This window comes from Aristolochia californica, unplaced genomic scaffold, assembly GCF_029961685.1.
Source record: "Aristolochia californica isolate CCGP_79_NKW_82.1479 unplaced genomic scaffold, dmAriCali1.0.hap1 SCAF_8, whole genome shotgun sequence".
Taxonomy (NCBI): Eukaryota; Viridiplantae; Streptophyta; class Magnoliopsida; order Piperales; family Aristolochiaceae; genus Aristolochia; species Aristolochia californica.
In genome coordinates this window covers 36551589-36565960 of record NW_027182279.1, presented here as the reverse complement: position 1 = coordinate 36565960, position 14372 = coordinate 36551589, and the positions used below count along the sequence as shown (strand labels likewise).

Here is a 14372-nt window from a genome sequence, read left to right as displayed (position 1 = left end):
GAAGACGAGTTGCCAAATTAGATGTCAGTCGGCCCGTGCGTATTCTGCCGCAACCCGGACAAGGCGAGTTAACCCAGCAACTTTCCAACAGAGAGTGACTTATGTTCCTTACTGAGCCAACCCAAACCAACTCGGCCAAGGTCAATTCGTGTTCAGGTCAACCTGACTCGGGCCACTTATTTTTTGCATCGGTATATGTGCACGAGTTTTATACATATTTCGGTGCAAGTCGATAAAATTTTCTCTACCTGGATTACTATTTTAAAGAATTGACAAATTATTCTTTGGTCAGCATATTATTTGGAACACATATTTGCATTAGATTATTTCATGGTTAATTTTATAAAGATTAATTTGGTTCGTGTTATATGGACCCAAACCCATTTCAGCTACTACTATTGTGTCTCTTTGGATGAGACATTATTATTAAAGAAGAGGGAGTCTTAGTACCTTTTCTCATACCATAATTTATTTGACTCTAAAAAATTCACGATTAGGACACCATGAGAGTCGATGTCTGGATTGGGACAACAAGATAAATAAGCCCACTCCCCCAATATTAATGTCATTTATTGCTCTACTACTTGAGAGTCGTTGTCTTACGGAGGGACACGGTAGGGGGGTAGGACACTTCAGTGCAATGCCGATAGACACACTACCTACAGAAGACGGAGTGTGCCCTATATCCAACATGAGTTAAAACTGGAATATGGAGCAATGTCTTAGCAGCTAGGAGTGATTTACTCTCACTTATATTATGCCAACTAGGCCTCGTGAACGTGAACACCAATGTGAGGGGGAGAGATGGAAGATGAAGGCATATTGGAAAATGTGTCATTTTATACAAAAAAAGATTTTATACATCATTTGCAGTAAGTTGGGAGTTCATGTTGTTCTCTCACCCCCAGCTTGAGGGGGAGTGTTGGAATATGCCCCAGCCCACACGACCAAGGAAGGCTCATATATCCAAGTGTGTTGGAAGATGGGCCCAAACCTATAAAACCAAGGAAGATTCATGCATCCAAGAGATATAGAAGACGGGTTCAAGACCCACAAATCAAGGAAAAGGCTCATAGGCCCACATACGATGATGGCAGAATGGTAAATAAAGTGTCATCTCATAGAGATGGCATTGATGTAATTAGATTAAAATTCCAAGGTTACAATCCTAAACCCTAAACTCTAAGTTCAGAGGCATTATTGTAATACAGTAGTTTCATGCATCTATAAATAGAACTTTAGGGGGAGAGTTAAGACATCAAGTCCATAACCTCTTCTTCCTCTGGTTTTCTCCCAATGGGTTTCTCTCCCTTTTTCTCCATGTGCTAAATCGACGGAGTCCTAAAATTCAACCTCGTGACTAGTTTCTAATCCCTCTTCTACTTCAGCCTTTTACTTTTATTTGCCTTCCTCTTCAAGTGTCACTTTCTCAAGCTCTTGTTGCTCCCTAGCTACCAATCTGGCCAGGCCCTTATTAATCAGGCCTCTTACAAATGCATTGGATGTGTCCTCTCCTCTTGCTACTTCACTATCCTTTTCTTCCACCAACTTATCAACTGTATTGGCCTCTTCTCACAAAATTTCTTCCTCCTTGTTCTCTTTCTCTGCTTCTTTTTTCCTGCATTCTCTTTTCTTTTTCTTTTTCTTTCATTCTTTCCTCTTTCCTTACTAGTTAGAGTTGAGAACGTGAACTATCTTCTTACTTTTCTTCTTCTTTTTCTTTCTTTATCTCTTTTATCTCTACCTTTACTACCCTCTTCCTCATTTAACCTGCCTCTAAACATCTAAACAACCTAAACCTTTTCCGATTTCAAGGTATTAGAGTGGGTGAATAGAGGCTATTCTGAATCTGAACTAGCAGTTGAAGCAGATTCAAGTTATTGCTTGAGAAGAAAGAGAAGGTTTCAGAACTTGTCTTAATCTTACTTCTTTCTCAACACAAACATACCCTAAATTGAGTGATGGACAATAGAAGTAGACGAAGAATAGAAGCAGAAATCACCTGTCCAGCAAACCAAAGAAGCAGCCAACGGACCATCTGTCCCCTATGAATGTGATTCAAAAACGACTCCTCTCCACAGCTTGCTTTCGATTACTCTAATTCATACTGAGCTTGCTTCACTAAGCTTCTCGTGTACTCGTCTGCCTCACTTTGCTTCTCGTTTGCTAATTTTGAAGATGCATTATTCCCTGCAGGTTCTTCCACATTCAAACTCCCTCGATGCTACCCTAAAGTAGGAAAACAAGAAATCCTAAGCCAGAGAACACAGTTATCACAGGGCATGACATCAGTTTGTTCATTAACAAGAAGCAACATCAGAGCACGAATTAATGGAAAGTCTATATGCAAGAAACATATGAGGAGAATCAAGAAGTGAAACATTGTTTCATCGATTGCACCCTTCATTACAAAGCACAGCTGTAACCACTAACATTCCACAAATGGGACCGTCTCAACACTGAAAGACACAGAAAGTAACATTAACTTTCTCATTGACCAAATGGATAACTAAAGACAAAACAAAAAACAAAAAAAAAATTGCCATTCCAGCTGAAGGCAATAAACTTAGTATCACCACTGCCCCATACTACAATAGTACAAGCCCCAGTTCTGAGGGTTTCAGGGCCTCTCCAACTCTATAATTGTACAAGTAATAATGAAGCTGTCCATCACCCGGGCCAAACTTAAGTTCTTTCAGAAATGATTCGTTGTGCATAACATCTAAAGCATTGAAAACATCATAATCCTTCTGCTTGGCCACAATAAGTGCATCATTCATCAGCTGGAGCAAAGGAGTTCGAGAAGAAACATTATAGTACGAATAAGCTGCTTTCAGCAAATAGTAACTCTGATGTCCAAGGATCGTTGAAGGAAGTGTATAAAAGCTGCAGAAGTCGGTGATCTCATGCGTTTCAGGGCTTTCAACTAAGTAGCTGTGAACAACATTCTCTTTTGGAAGAAGCCAATGCTCCACATCATCTTCATCAAAATCTGGTGTCACAGCAAACTGGATCAAGTAGTTCCTCAGCAGCCGAGTAACTGCAGGAATATCCCTAAGCTCCATTTTCCTGAAGCCAGGAGTCACTGTAGAATCTGGAATTTTATACAGTTTTATGGTTCGGCTCATTGTCATCCTTGCACCCAACCTAGAAAACCCAACATCTATTAGTTTCTTTGGATTCAGTGATCTGTGCCAATACTGACAAGTTGCTATTGGAGTTGGGAGGACCACTCCAGCAGTGTAAGCCGCTTGCCAAGTATTTTCCAAGTGGACACGCCTAGTCACCTCCTTAATCATAACTGGTGCAAGCCGTTTCGATCTAAGCTTCTTATGAACACATAAGAAATTAATTTCAGCCATCTTCACTACCTCATCTCGAACCCTTATTTTCGCTGGAATTCCTGAGATGAAAGCAACAAGCTTTTTGGACACTTTGGCTCGGACACCAATATGCCAGCTCCTGTAATAACCAGGTGGGCGAAGAGCCCAGCGTAGGAACTCCTTGGAGTAATTAAACCTAAACATATTCTCATCATCCTCTACATAGTTGGTGCTGAGTAGATTGTAAATCTCACCACATACCTCCTCAGAGTCTATGTCACATGTAGTCCACTCATAGAGATTCGGGAGATTGTAGGGTTCCTGTTTGACTTCTGATAAAGGTGTTGGAGGTTCAATAGGGCCTTCTTGCAAGCTTGTGTCCCCAATATCCTTGAACTGTCCAACAGGTTGGGTTTCCCAGAATGCATGCCTCTTCCCATGGGAAAGAGATTCTTGAACCTTCTGGGCCAAGGTTTCAATTGAGGTCTCAGTTTCAGATGGTGAATTGTCATTCATGTAAGAGTTCGTTTTTTTATTCTGATCCTCAGGAGGAGAACTGCTACCAACCATGTCCATAGAACCTGAAGAGAAAGGCAGTTAGACTTGAAGAAAATACATTCCACTAAGTTAACACAATGACTAAGTGATCCTAAACTTCATAAACAATAACCCAGTGAAGAACAGAATGGTACAGGAATTAGCAACAAAGAAGAAACATGAGAGAGAGAGAGAGAGAGAAAGAGAGAGAGAGGTAAATAACATGCACTGACAAAATGGAAATCCCAGCTCAACGAAATTCAAATACAACCTTCACATAAAACAACAGGAGAAACTGCATACTGTGATGCAATCACATTTAGTACAAATAACACATCTTTTGATGAGCCTTCAAAACCTAAATTTCCCCTGGCACTTATAAGAGTGAATTTGCAACTGAATTGAATTAGGTCCTTTCAAAAGATACTCAAAATTTGTTAATGTTAAAGTTGAAGCAAGCCCGGGTTTCCAAAAAATTGGAATAGGAATTTTGAATTGCCTCACGAATTGTTCAACTAAATTATTTCACACAGTAAATGAGTCTTAGCCTTATATTCAGCTTTGGCCCCTATTCTTGCCTCAACACTATTATCTTTAGTCCAAATACTTTCCTTTGACTAAGGTACAATAACTAGATGTGTACTTCCTGTCATCTAAAGAACTAGCCCAATTTGCATTGGCAAAGCTTCTATTCACACATGAACATAAGATTTGTACAAAAAACCTTTTTCCTAGATATTTCATCAAATACCATAGGGCCTGTTAGTGCACCGTATAATGGGAAAGTGGCTCCAAAAGCATTAGTGCACTGTGTATGTGGAGAGTGAAAGTGAATTACACAGATAATTCACTTTCACTCGACGCTCGAAGCTGAGATTAAACTACTTCAGTTGGATTTTAATGGAAATACTAATATTATTTTATTAATAAAATACCTTATTTATTTATTATATTCATGACTTTTAATATTATATTAAATTACTATTTAAGAGTAATAATTAAGATATCGTAAAAGTCAGAATTTGATCAAGTATCCAAAGTAAACAGTTTTGTTAAGTATTCTATTTTTTATAATTAATTAAATTATTTTTTTATTTTACTTTGTAATTATTGTATTAATTTCGACTAAACAAAAATTTATCTTGTTTTATTAATAAATTAACCTATTTATTTATTTTTTATATTCATGACTTTTAATAATATATTAAATTATTAATTTAAGAGTGATAATTTAGATATTGTAAAAGTAAGAATTTGATTAAGTATCTGGACATTATAAAAGTAACCATGTTTGTTTGGGTATATTATTTTTTATATTTAATTAATTTAATATTTTTATTTTAAATTTTTAAATTTTTTATCTTGTTTTTTAATTAAAAAGTTAAATAAAACTATCTTAATAAAGTTAAATCTATTAGATTATTTTATTAATAAAATCATTCTCCACTTTCCACTAAATTTTTCATTGTGTATACTAACACAAGAAAGTACTTTACACTGCACTTTTCATTGAGCACACTAAAAAAAAAGTAATTCACTTTCACTTTCACTTTCACTTTCCATTCCACTTTCAGTGTACTTTCTCGTTTAAAAAAAAAAAAGAAACCTTAGTGTACTTTCTAGATATTTCATCAAATACCTCAGAGTTCTTTTTAGATATTTCATCAAATACCTCAGAGTTCTTTTTAGATATTTCATCAAATACCTAAGTGTTTTTTCTAGTGACATCCAACGGAGAATTGTGGAAAATGCATATAGTGACTAACAATACTTAATTGTGTGGAAAATCCCAAGACAGGTAATTGTCAAATAGACCAATTTTCCAACTAAATCTTTGACCCAATCTACATCATGAAACAATTCATCTCCTTTTGCATATGATATTGACTTAACACAGGGTTCTCTCTGGCATTTTTGTTTCCTTCAATGATTAAACACAAAACTTCAATGCCAAAAAACCCTCAAAACCTCATGTATTTCATCTTAAAGTGTTGATAGAAACGATCCTTCACCTTTTTTGTCTTATCCTTGTCCTTTCCAGTTATCTTGATATCGCCTACATAGATTGCCATGGGAAGTATACCTCAAGAAGGACATTTCACAGAAAATGAATGATCAACTACATATCTCTTAATCCTAAAAGTGAGCTTTACCATGCTAAGCTTATCTAACCAAGCCCAAGGAGATTGGTTTAACTCGAGAAGAGATTTCTTTTGGTTCACACACTCTATACTCCCCTTCAACTAAAAACCTAGGTGGTTGTTCTATATAAAGATATTCTTGCTGATCAATGTGAAGAAAGACAACCGTTTAAAAAAAAAAAACAAAAAAAACAAAAAAAAGTGAAGAAAGACAATCTTAACTTGGTGAAAGGCCCTACAGTAATTAGCAACAACATAAGTGCCTGGACATCATCTTGGCGTTGGGCCAAAACTTTTGGAATAATCAACTCCACTAGTGTAAACTTTTGCTACTAACCGAGCTTTTAGTCTTTCCACATTAACATAAGAATTATGTTTAATAGTGAAAAACTCTATTTTGTTTTCTTCAAAAAAAAAAAAAAAAAAACTCATATGCAACCTACATCATTTCACACTCTGGTAGCTCATGTTAACTCCCACCTATCATTTTGATACATGGCTTTCATCTCATCTTCCATTGTCACTTCTCATCCTGGATAGGCCAGCATAGGTAGACACGTGAGATTGAGAAGGGAAGTATTGTCTTTCTTTGTGTACAAGATCTTTCAAATATCATGAGGGCAAAAGGTCTATCATCTAAGAATTTCTGCCACAAAACCTCCATGTGTACAAAGATTTATTACTTAATCAAAGATCTAAGCTATTCTCCAAGAGGGAGGAGGAGCGCTGGCACATACAATTTACTACATCTGTTGATTCCCCTTCCACAATAACTGGGGAATCGAATATTTGTAGCTTAATCACAGCAATTTATCATTTGGCATTCTAGTCCCATAATAGAGAGAAGTACAGCTAACAAGAGAAGACAAGCAGAGAGTGAGAAAGAGTAAAGGTTTAGGAGAATAGTAGAGTAACCAGAGAGGCCAACACTTATTGACCCCCAAGAAAGTAAGTTAACATAAAACAACCCATCTCTTGTGATCCACTTCCAGTGGGATTCAACTGCCTTAGATGATAAAATTTTATTTTAAATTAAATTTTATCTACATTGGAGATTTCTTATCTTTGCTTCATCTCTTCTCCTACTTGAACACACAGTCAAAGAAACAAACACTCTTTCTAAAGCTTGTGTGTGTGCTAGGTGATCCAATGTGATTTAACAATGCCCCATCACCAAACATCTTTATTTTAGCCAAGTTAAAAGCCTTTAGTTATTTGACCTTTAAAAGTAAAACTTTAATAGACATTCTAGTATCCACAGAGACAGAATCTGAATCTAGCCTACTAAAAATAATTAAGACCAAGACGAGAACATAGGTTACTCCAATCCACTGCCATTCCATAAAGATGATGGCTCAAAAATCCCCATGAAGTGAATTTTGATGATAACAAATACTCAGGATCTAATTCTGAAAATTTTAATGAGTAATTCTGGCAGGAAATAGTCTTAGAAAGAAAATTGGCGATTCAACCAACCAACGAGACCATGCATAAGAAATGAGCGGCTGCTCAAAGAAATTATGAAGGTTGTTCAACCACCTGACAGCAGACCGAATGATAGGAGAGAGAAAAGGTGTTATTTTGAATGGCCAGCCCAGATGACTAAACAGTCAAGTGCACATAGATATGAAGAAGAGGAGGCTATGATGAAGGTCGACAAATCGGACTGCCTGTATCTGAATGATAGGAGAGAGAAAAGGGTATGCTGAGGCCCATTCAATCAACCAACTGAACAACTCATGCAATAAAAACCAGAAGGAAAAATGAAGAACCAAAGTAGACCGTCTGATTGAACCTACTCCATGCAAACAATATGAGAAAAACAAGGGCATTGTAAGCTCCCGTTCAGCCAGCCATCTGGATGTCTTGAAGAAATTAGAAAGAGCAAGTTACAAAGTTAGTTCGACCGAATAAGCCGACCAAATGACCTGCTCGAAGACAAAGTTCTACAAATGCTCCACAAAATCAATTCTGCCAACATAGGTCATCATAATTTGTAAGTGCCTACCAATGTGTTTAGCAGCTCAAATCATAAACTTACATTCTTTTTCCAAAGTTTTTATGATTGATTTGGTCGACTGTCACAAAATGACAAAGTGTCATTTTTGGGAGAAACAACACTCAAACTGCTAGTTTTTTTATTGTTTAATCTCGTTTATTTAAAAGGCTTTGGCGTCCCACACAATTCATCATTGATTCCTATAGTAAAGCAAAGTCTTCTCACACTCTCCCAACATTCTAATACAATCTGAGATTTTTAAAACGTCAAAACCAAGTGTACATCGAAATAGCTAAGTATTTGTGCACATATTTGAAATTCTCTTTGTATTCTTAGTATTTTTTTAATCAAAACTTAACCTAAACATAAAAGTTTTGACTATGATTCTTTCATATTAGACTCTAATTAGGGCCAATTCCGCAGCTTTTCAAACTCTAACTTAGAAATTTTTGAAATCTCACACTACTCATATTTTGAAATTATTTGTTTGAGATTGAATTGAGCTGCTACTTGTTGGGGTAGAATCTCCTGGCTTGGGTGTATTCTATTAAGTTTTTGTTATTGTAATCTAACTGAATTAAGCGGTTTTGAGCTTAATTGAAAAACAAGTACCTAATAGTTGTCATAAGTCCCGTGTTGGGCAAGTGTTGTAATCAGATGCTTGAGGTTTGCTATTGTGGATGCAGTTTAGCTTATAAACATCATCAATTAACTCTGAGATGCAAACACTTTGGGAGTGGATTATCAATCCAAGATAGCGTTGAGTTGTGAACCACAATAAAAATACTGGTATATTTTTTTTTTTGATTCCTTTGATTGTTCTTTATATTGATTTCAGTTTTAAAAATTCACCATGAAATTTAATGAACCTATTCAAAAAATAAAGATAAATAATCTAAGTAGCACATGCTTAAGGCATTTTCTTGACTGGTCACTTAAGGTTCAACTTAACTGCTGCAAAAGAGGGAAATTCTTCAAAAGCCCACGTCCCATTGGATGCTCTTTTGCAGTCACAAAATGGTATTTTGTGCACTTTCAATCTTAAATATATCTTCCACTGCCACATCTAAGTTTTTCAAAATGGAGAAGATGTTAATGAGGTGATAGTTTCTGCTTTGTGGTATTGTCTCTAAATTTAGAGAGAAACTAGGGTAGGAAAGAGTCAAAATGCTGGTGTAGGATTACATTTGGAAGATGATTCATATATGATTTGATCAGAAGACATTTATACATTCATATGTCAACCAGATACCAGTACCATTTCTCGTATTAGATTTCAAAATCTATTATATTGGATGACTGCTCTCAAAGTTTTGAAAGCTAACAATATCTATATTCTATATAATTCCCATTTCATCAAAAAAAAATATATATAATTGATAAAATCATAACAAGAATTTAATAATATTTACCTGTTATAACAAGACAAACAGTATAACAGAACTGCAATTAGAAACTCAAAAACATCAAACGACCTTGCCACAGAATTTACAACACAACCACATTACTCAACCTACTTGACATAAACTCTAAATACCTAAAACTATTTATTTGAAGTAGTGCACTATAATAACACAAAGAAATGAAAGCATTTAAATAATAAGCAGAAGAAACCCGATTCCTAGATTACCATTTTAGACATCTATAAAAAGCCAAAGGCACCATTTGAGCTTGTCGAGCTCTCCTGGAGACTCCATAAAAAATAAAAAATCAAGTATACAGCATCCTCAATAACTGGGGTTAGAAAGAAGGTCAAACCTAACAGAGAAAAGTGAAGGTAACTACAATTGAAAAGAAGGATCATAACAAGGGAAAAAGACTCCCAGCTGCCAGACAACTTTCTGCCTCATTCATGTAGAGAAGTAAACAAAACTGTTATTCATTAAATCAGCAACAACTCAAGTACATGGCAACTCATTTACGTGGCAAATAAAATATCTTTCATCCAATTAAAAAGCACCCAATGTAACCTCTTCTAAAACATGTAAAAATTCACCATTAGAAAGCTTGGATACAATATCGTAGTAACTATTCCTTTTGTTTAACGTGAGAGACTTATCGTGCGAGCACATTGGACTAATTGGAACCTATGTCCGCACAAAATCCAAGTAACGAGTATCAACACTAAGGAGCATTGCAGATTATGATTTGTTTCCCTTCACAGTCACTGGTCATGTTCTGCATAAGAAAACTAAGCCTACCCAAAACAGAACTGCCAATGACATATCAAAGATAAAAAACAAAAAAATTACCTGAAAAACACAGTAAATCTACAAGATGCAACAGTCCAACAAGCTGCAAAGTTTTCCCAAATCCAGTATCTGTTAAACGCAAAGGAAAAAGAAATCCGAGACTTTAGGAAAGAAAGCTGACAAAAATACCGAAACAGAAAGTATATATGAGAGCTCCGATCAGCAGAATGGGCCGCTAATCAGAAAGAGGAATAATAGGCATCAGTCTCTAAGAGAAAGGGGGGCGCGATCAAGAAGGCTCTAGTCAGAGATAAAAAGCATAACGATCAAAAAGCCTGACGATCCTTGTAAAGAGTGAAATCCATAGAAGAACCAGCAGGTACACACGAAGGAACATCGAACGAGAGAACGAGACAAAAGCTAAGAGAGATCTTTACCACTCCAATGAAGGAGGCAGGACAGATCGATCGGCAATGGAAGGGAACAGACGATGTTGCTCGCCGTATCAAGAGAAGCTGGAGTCCGAAGCAAATGATATTCCAGAGAATATTGTCCCCACCCGGATTTACACCTTTAGAACATCAGAATCGATGATCCCTAGAAACTGGTTTCATAGCGGAAACAAGATTAAGTATTTAAATATTGATGAGAAAAGGCCAAAGTCTGTAAATAACGGCCAGCTAGGTCTAGGGCCTTTAAGTACACGTTGAGGGAAAGTGAAAGAGAATTCAAATAATTCATTCTACACTAACCCATTTATTTAATGAACTAGGTAATATGGGGGGGAATTCATTCCACTCAAATAAAGAGAGGGTAGTTTTAAAACTTTAAATCTTTCAATAGAGGATGACTTAGCTTAAATAATATTTAATTAAAATAACTTAATTACATATTTCATTTTATTTTTAGTATTTTTGTGTTATTGAATATTTTAATTTGCCATGATTTAATAATCTATATTTTAATCTATTTATGTATTTATCTACCTGTTTTTAGTGTTTACCCAATTTTCTTTGAGTAAAAAAGATAACTAAAAGTATATACTTTTTTACCTATTTTGAATAAGTAATAGAACACGTAATTGCTATTCAATCACTTGTTCTAATTCTACACGGGAGCGAGTAAAAGTGAATTATACAAGTAATTTACTTTCATTTTCAATCGTTGGACGCACACTAACGATTTTGGCATAGTGGGTCTCACATGAAATTTATAAGCTTCAATTTGTCATACCACATAGCACACAATTACAAGGAGGCAAATTTGTAGCTATTTGTATTAGTTGAGGGGGTATATTTGGTTTTCTAAATTTAGAAATTTTAGGAGATAAGGAACTTCCCTATGTTGGAAAACTGGGAGGAGAATTCAACTTTTGGTATTGGTTTAGGCTTAGAGTTTATTATATTTAGCTTACAGAGTTCCAAGAGATTGTAATTTGTTTCTTAGTTAAAGGAGAAAGATGAGAAGACTAGACACATTGCCTGAAGCTTAGTTTAATTTTTGTTTTTATTGTTTTATTTTGCTACTTGAGTTTTCCTTCTCTCTTTTTCATTCTCTCAAATTAGTACAACCCCACTCTTGCTTCTAGTTTCATATTAAAGTGGTGATTCCAATCCAAGGGAGCCAAAGATGGTGATTCCTTGCCTCTTTGTGACTTGAAGTATGGAAGTCATTGTTGCCAAATTCAAAGAGACTTCCACCAATAAGACACCAAATTTGAAGTCGGGCTTGCTAGAGTCAAAGAGCTTCACCTGAATGTATGACAACTCCTTCAATCTCTAGCTAGGGTGGAAAGTAATAGTTCGCACCCCATGTCCACCTCCACGCTAACACCAAGGATGTATCCCCACTCCTCATCCAACCTCCCATGCAAACTATTCTTCATCTCCCCCACCCACCATACAAGCAAACACTTTTCCCTCAAATACCATATATCACTTCCCTTCAAGCCCAAGATCCACAATTGCTTACCACTCGCAATCAATTTCATAACTCATTGCTCAACCCCTCACACCATGCCTCCTCTTACCCCAATATTTTCCACCTCAGATATGCTCATATCCCTATTCTCCTTTTTTTCACCTTCTCTTCTTCATGCCTTTGAACTACAACCACAATTGTCTTTTGTCTCCATCAATCACCCTCTGAGGTGACTATCCCACCAATGGGACTCCTTTGCCCATGCCATGATATACTTCAACCTTGTCTAGCTAGACTTGATTTTCCTTGTTCTAAGCTAGAAGTTATTGGAAGATGGGCCCAAACCCACACGACTAAGGAAGACCCACATATCCAAGTATGTTGAAAGATGGGTCCAAGCCCATAAGACCAAGGAAGGCCCACACATCCAAGAGGTGTGGAAGATGGGTTCAAGGCCCATACATCAAGGAAAAGGCCCATAGGCCCACAAAGTGATGACAATATGGTAAATAAAGAGTCATCTCATAGAGATGGCATTGATGTAATTACGTTAACGTTGAGGGGGCATAATTGTAATATTGTAGGTTCATTAATGTATAAATTGAATTTAGGGGAAAGGTTAGGACATCAAGTCTATAACCTCTTCTTCCTCTTGTTTTCTCTCAATGAGTCCTTTTCTCTTTTTCTCCATGAGCTAAATCCATGGAGTCCTGAAAATCAACATGGTATCAGAGCATTGATTTTCAAGATTCGTAATATGGTTTTCAAAATTCCAGAAATCCATTATTTTTTTTCCATATTGATGTTTAGTTTTTCATCGTTTCTTGAACTTCCTTTTCGTTTTTATATTGTTAATAGTTTTGTCGCAGCGTTAGTCTGCCATTACCACTCTTTGTTTGGCTTGGACATCTGAAGCTTTCTGTTTTGGAAGCATCTTCCCACCGTCCACTTGGTTACCGAAGCTCTGCCTTTCCTCCAACCGTGTGCTAATTAGATGCTATCATGGATCGAGAAGTTGGCCTCTAGATGCCTCTGCCGTATCGTTACTGTACTCTACGGCAACATCCCGATTGCAAGCTTATGTAAACTTGCTCTGTTACTTGGTATCCATCTCGGTATTCGACTGGAAAGTAGTCATCCAAAGTTGACAACTCAGCTACTGCGCTGCTGCTATTCCAGTGATATTTCTTATTTTGGAAAATAGTTCTTTACTAGATCCAACGAACTAATCCCATTATTATTTCTAGAAGTGATCTTGATCGTGCTACTGCTTATTCGGTTATGCTAGTGTTACATTGAAGGACTGTTGTTTGGTGTCGTTACCGAAGAAAAAGAAGACCATTGCGATTAAATTTTTTTGGTTCTGAGTCTGCTCTGTTTGGCGTCGGTGTCGAAGAAGAATAAGACAGTTGTTTGGCACCAATGAAGATAAGGGCCACTAATCCCTCCAAATTATCGCCAAGCTATCTCAGTTTCTTTCGAGTTATTCTAACGGATCCTTTATCTTTGGAAATTGATGATATGATTTATATGTCGAAGATCTTCAGTTCACTAGATTATTTTCCCCACCAAAAACTTTGGCAAATACCCATGATTTATTATCTTTGGAAAGGGTTTGCTTCTTCGCTGGCAAGCCGAAACTATCTCAGCCAATTGCTGAATTGACAGGATTTCATTCCATCATTGCATTGTTGATCATCCAAAATCGTCTCTACCGCAGAAATAGCTGGTTTTGGAAATTTCTCGATTTATCTCATTTGATATGCCGGTGATTTGTTTCAGAAGCTACTGATTTCTCGGTTGCGTTGTTGTTCCGCTCTGTTCGACCGCGGGGAAGGCAACCCACTATTGCCGATTTAAATTGTTTCCTAAGTTAGAAAACCGAATTGAATCCAATGCATTACCATGGTGAATATATTATCTTTGCCGAGTCAGCCCCATGAACTAGGCTACCCGTCTAGTTGTTGTTGAACCAGTCTACCGAGCTAACTCGATCCAACCCGGCCCGGGTCAATTCAGTGAGTTAACTTAGACATGGCCTCCTTATTTCATCACTCGGTTATACGAGTTTGGATCACAAAGTTTATACCTATTCTTCCATGACTCGACTATATTGATCTACTATTTGACTTGGTGCAACTCGGTACTTTTTCCTACTGCATTATTATTTTGAAGTATTGACAACTTATTCCTTGGTCAGAATATTATTTGGTACAGATACTCGCATTGGATTATTTCATGGGTCATTTTACAAGGATTT

At 36.6% G+C, this 14372-nt stretch overlaps 1 protein-coding gene across 2 annotated transcripts; it reads right to left on the bottom strand.

Annotated features, from left to right (window-relative positions):
* Positions 1 to 2372: 2372 nt before the first annotated feature.
* Positions 2373 to 10813, bottom strand: LOC137938724 (glycylpeptide N-tetradecanoyltransferase 1-like). Of its 2 annotated transcripts, XM_068783740.1 has the most exons (3): positions 10630 to 10813; positions 10253 to 10321; positions 2373 to 3904 (listed from the first exon to the last, which is right to left on the bottom strand). In XM_068783740.1, exon 3 carries the CDS (start codon positions 3897 to 3899, stop codon positions 2589 to 2591), a length of 1311 nt encoding a protein of 436 aa, XP_068639841.1. In that variant the 5' UTR covers positions 3900 to 3904; positions 10253 to 10321; positions 10630 to 10813; the 3' UTR covers positions 2373 to 2588. The 2 variants fall into 2 exon arrangements, with proteins under 2 accessions (XP_068639841.1, XP_068639842.1); XM_068783741.1 differs by lacking the exon at positions 10253 to 10321.
* Positions 10814 to 14372: the final 3559 nt, after the last annotated feature.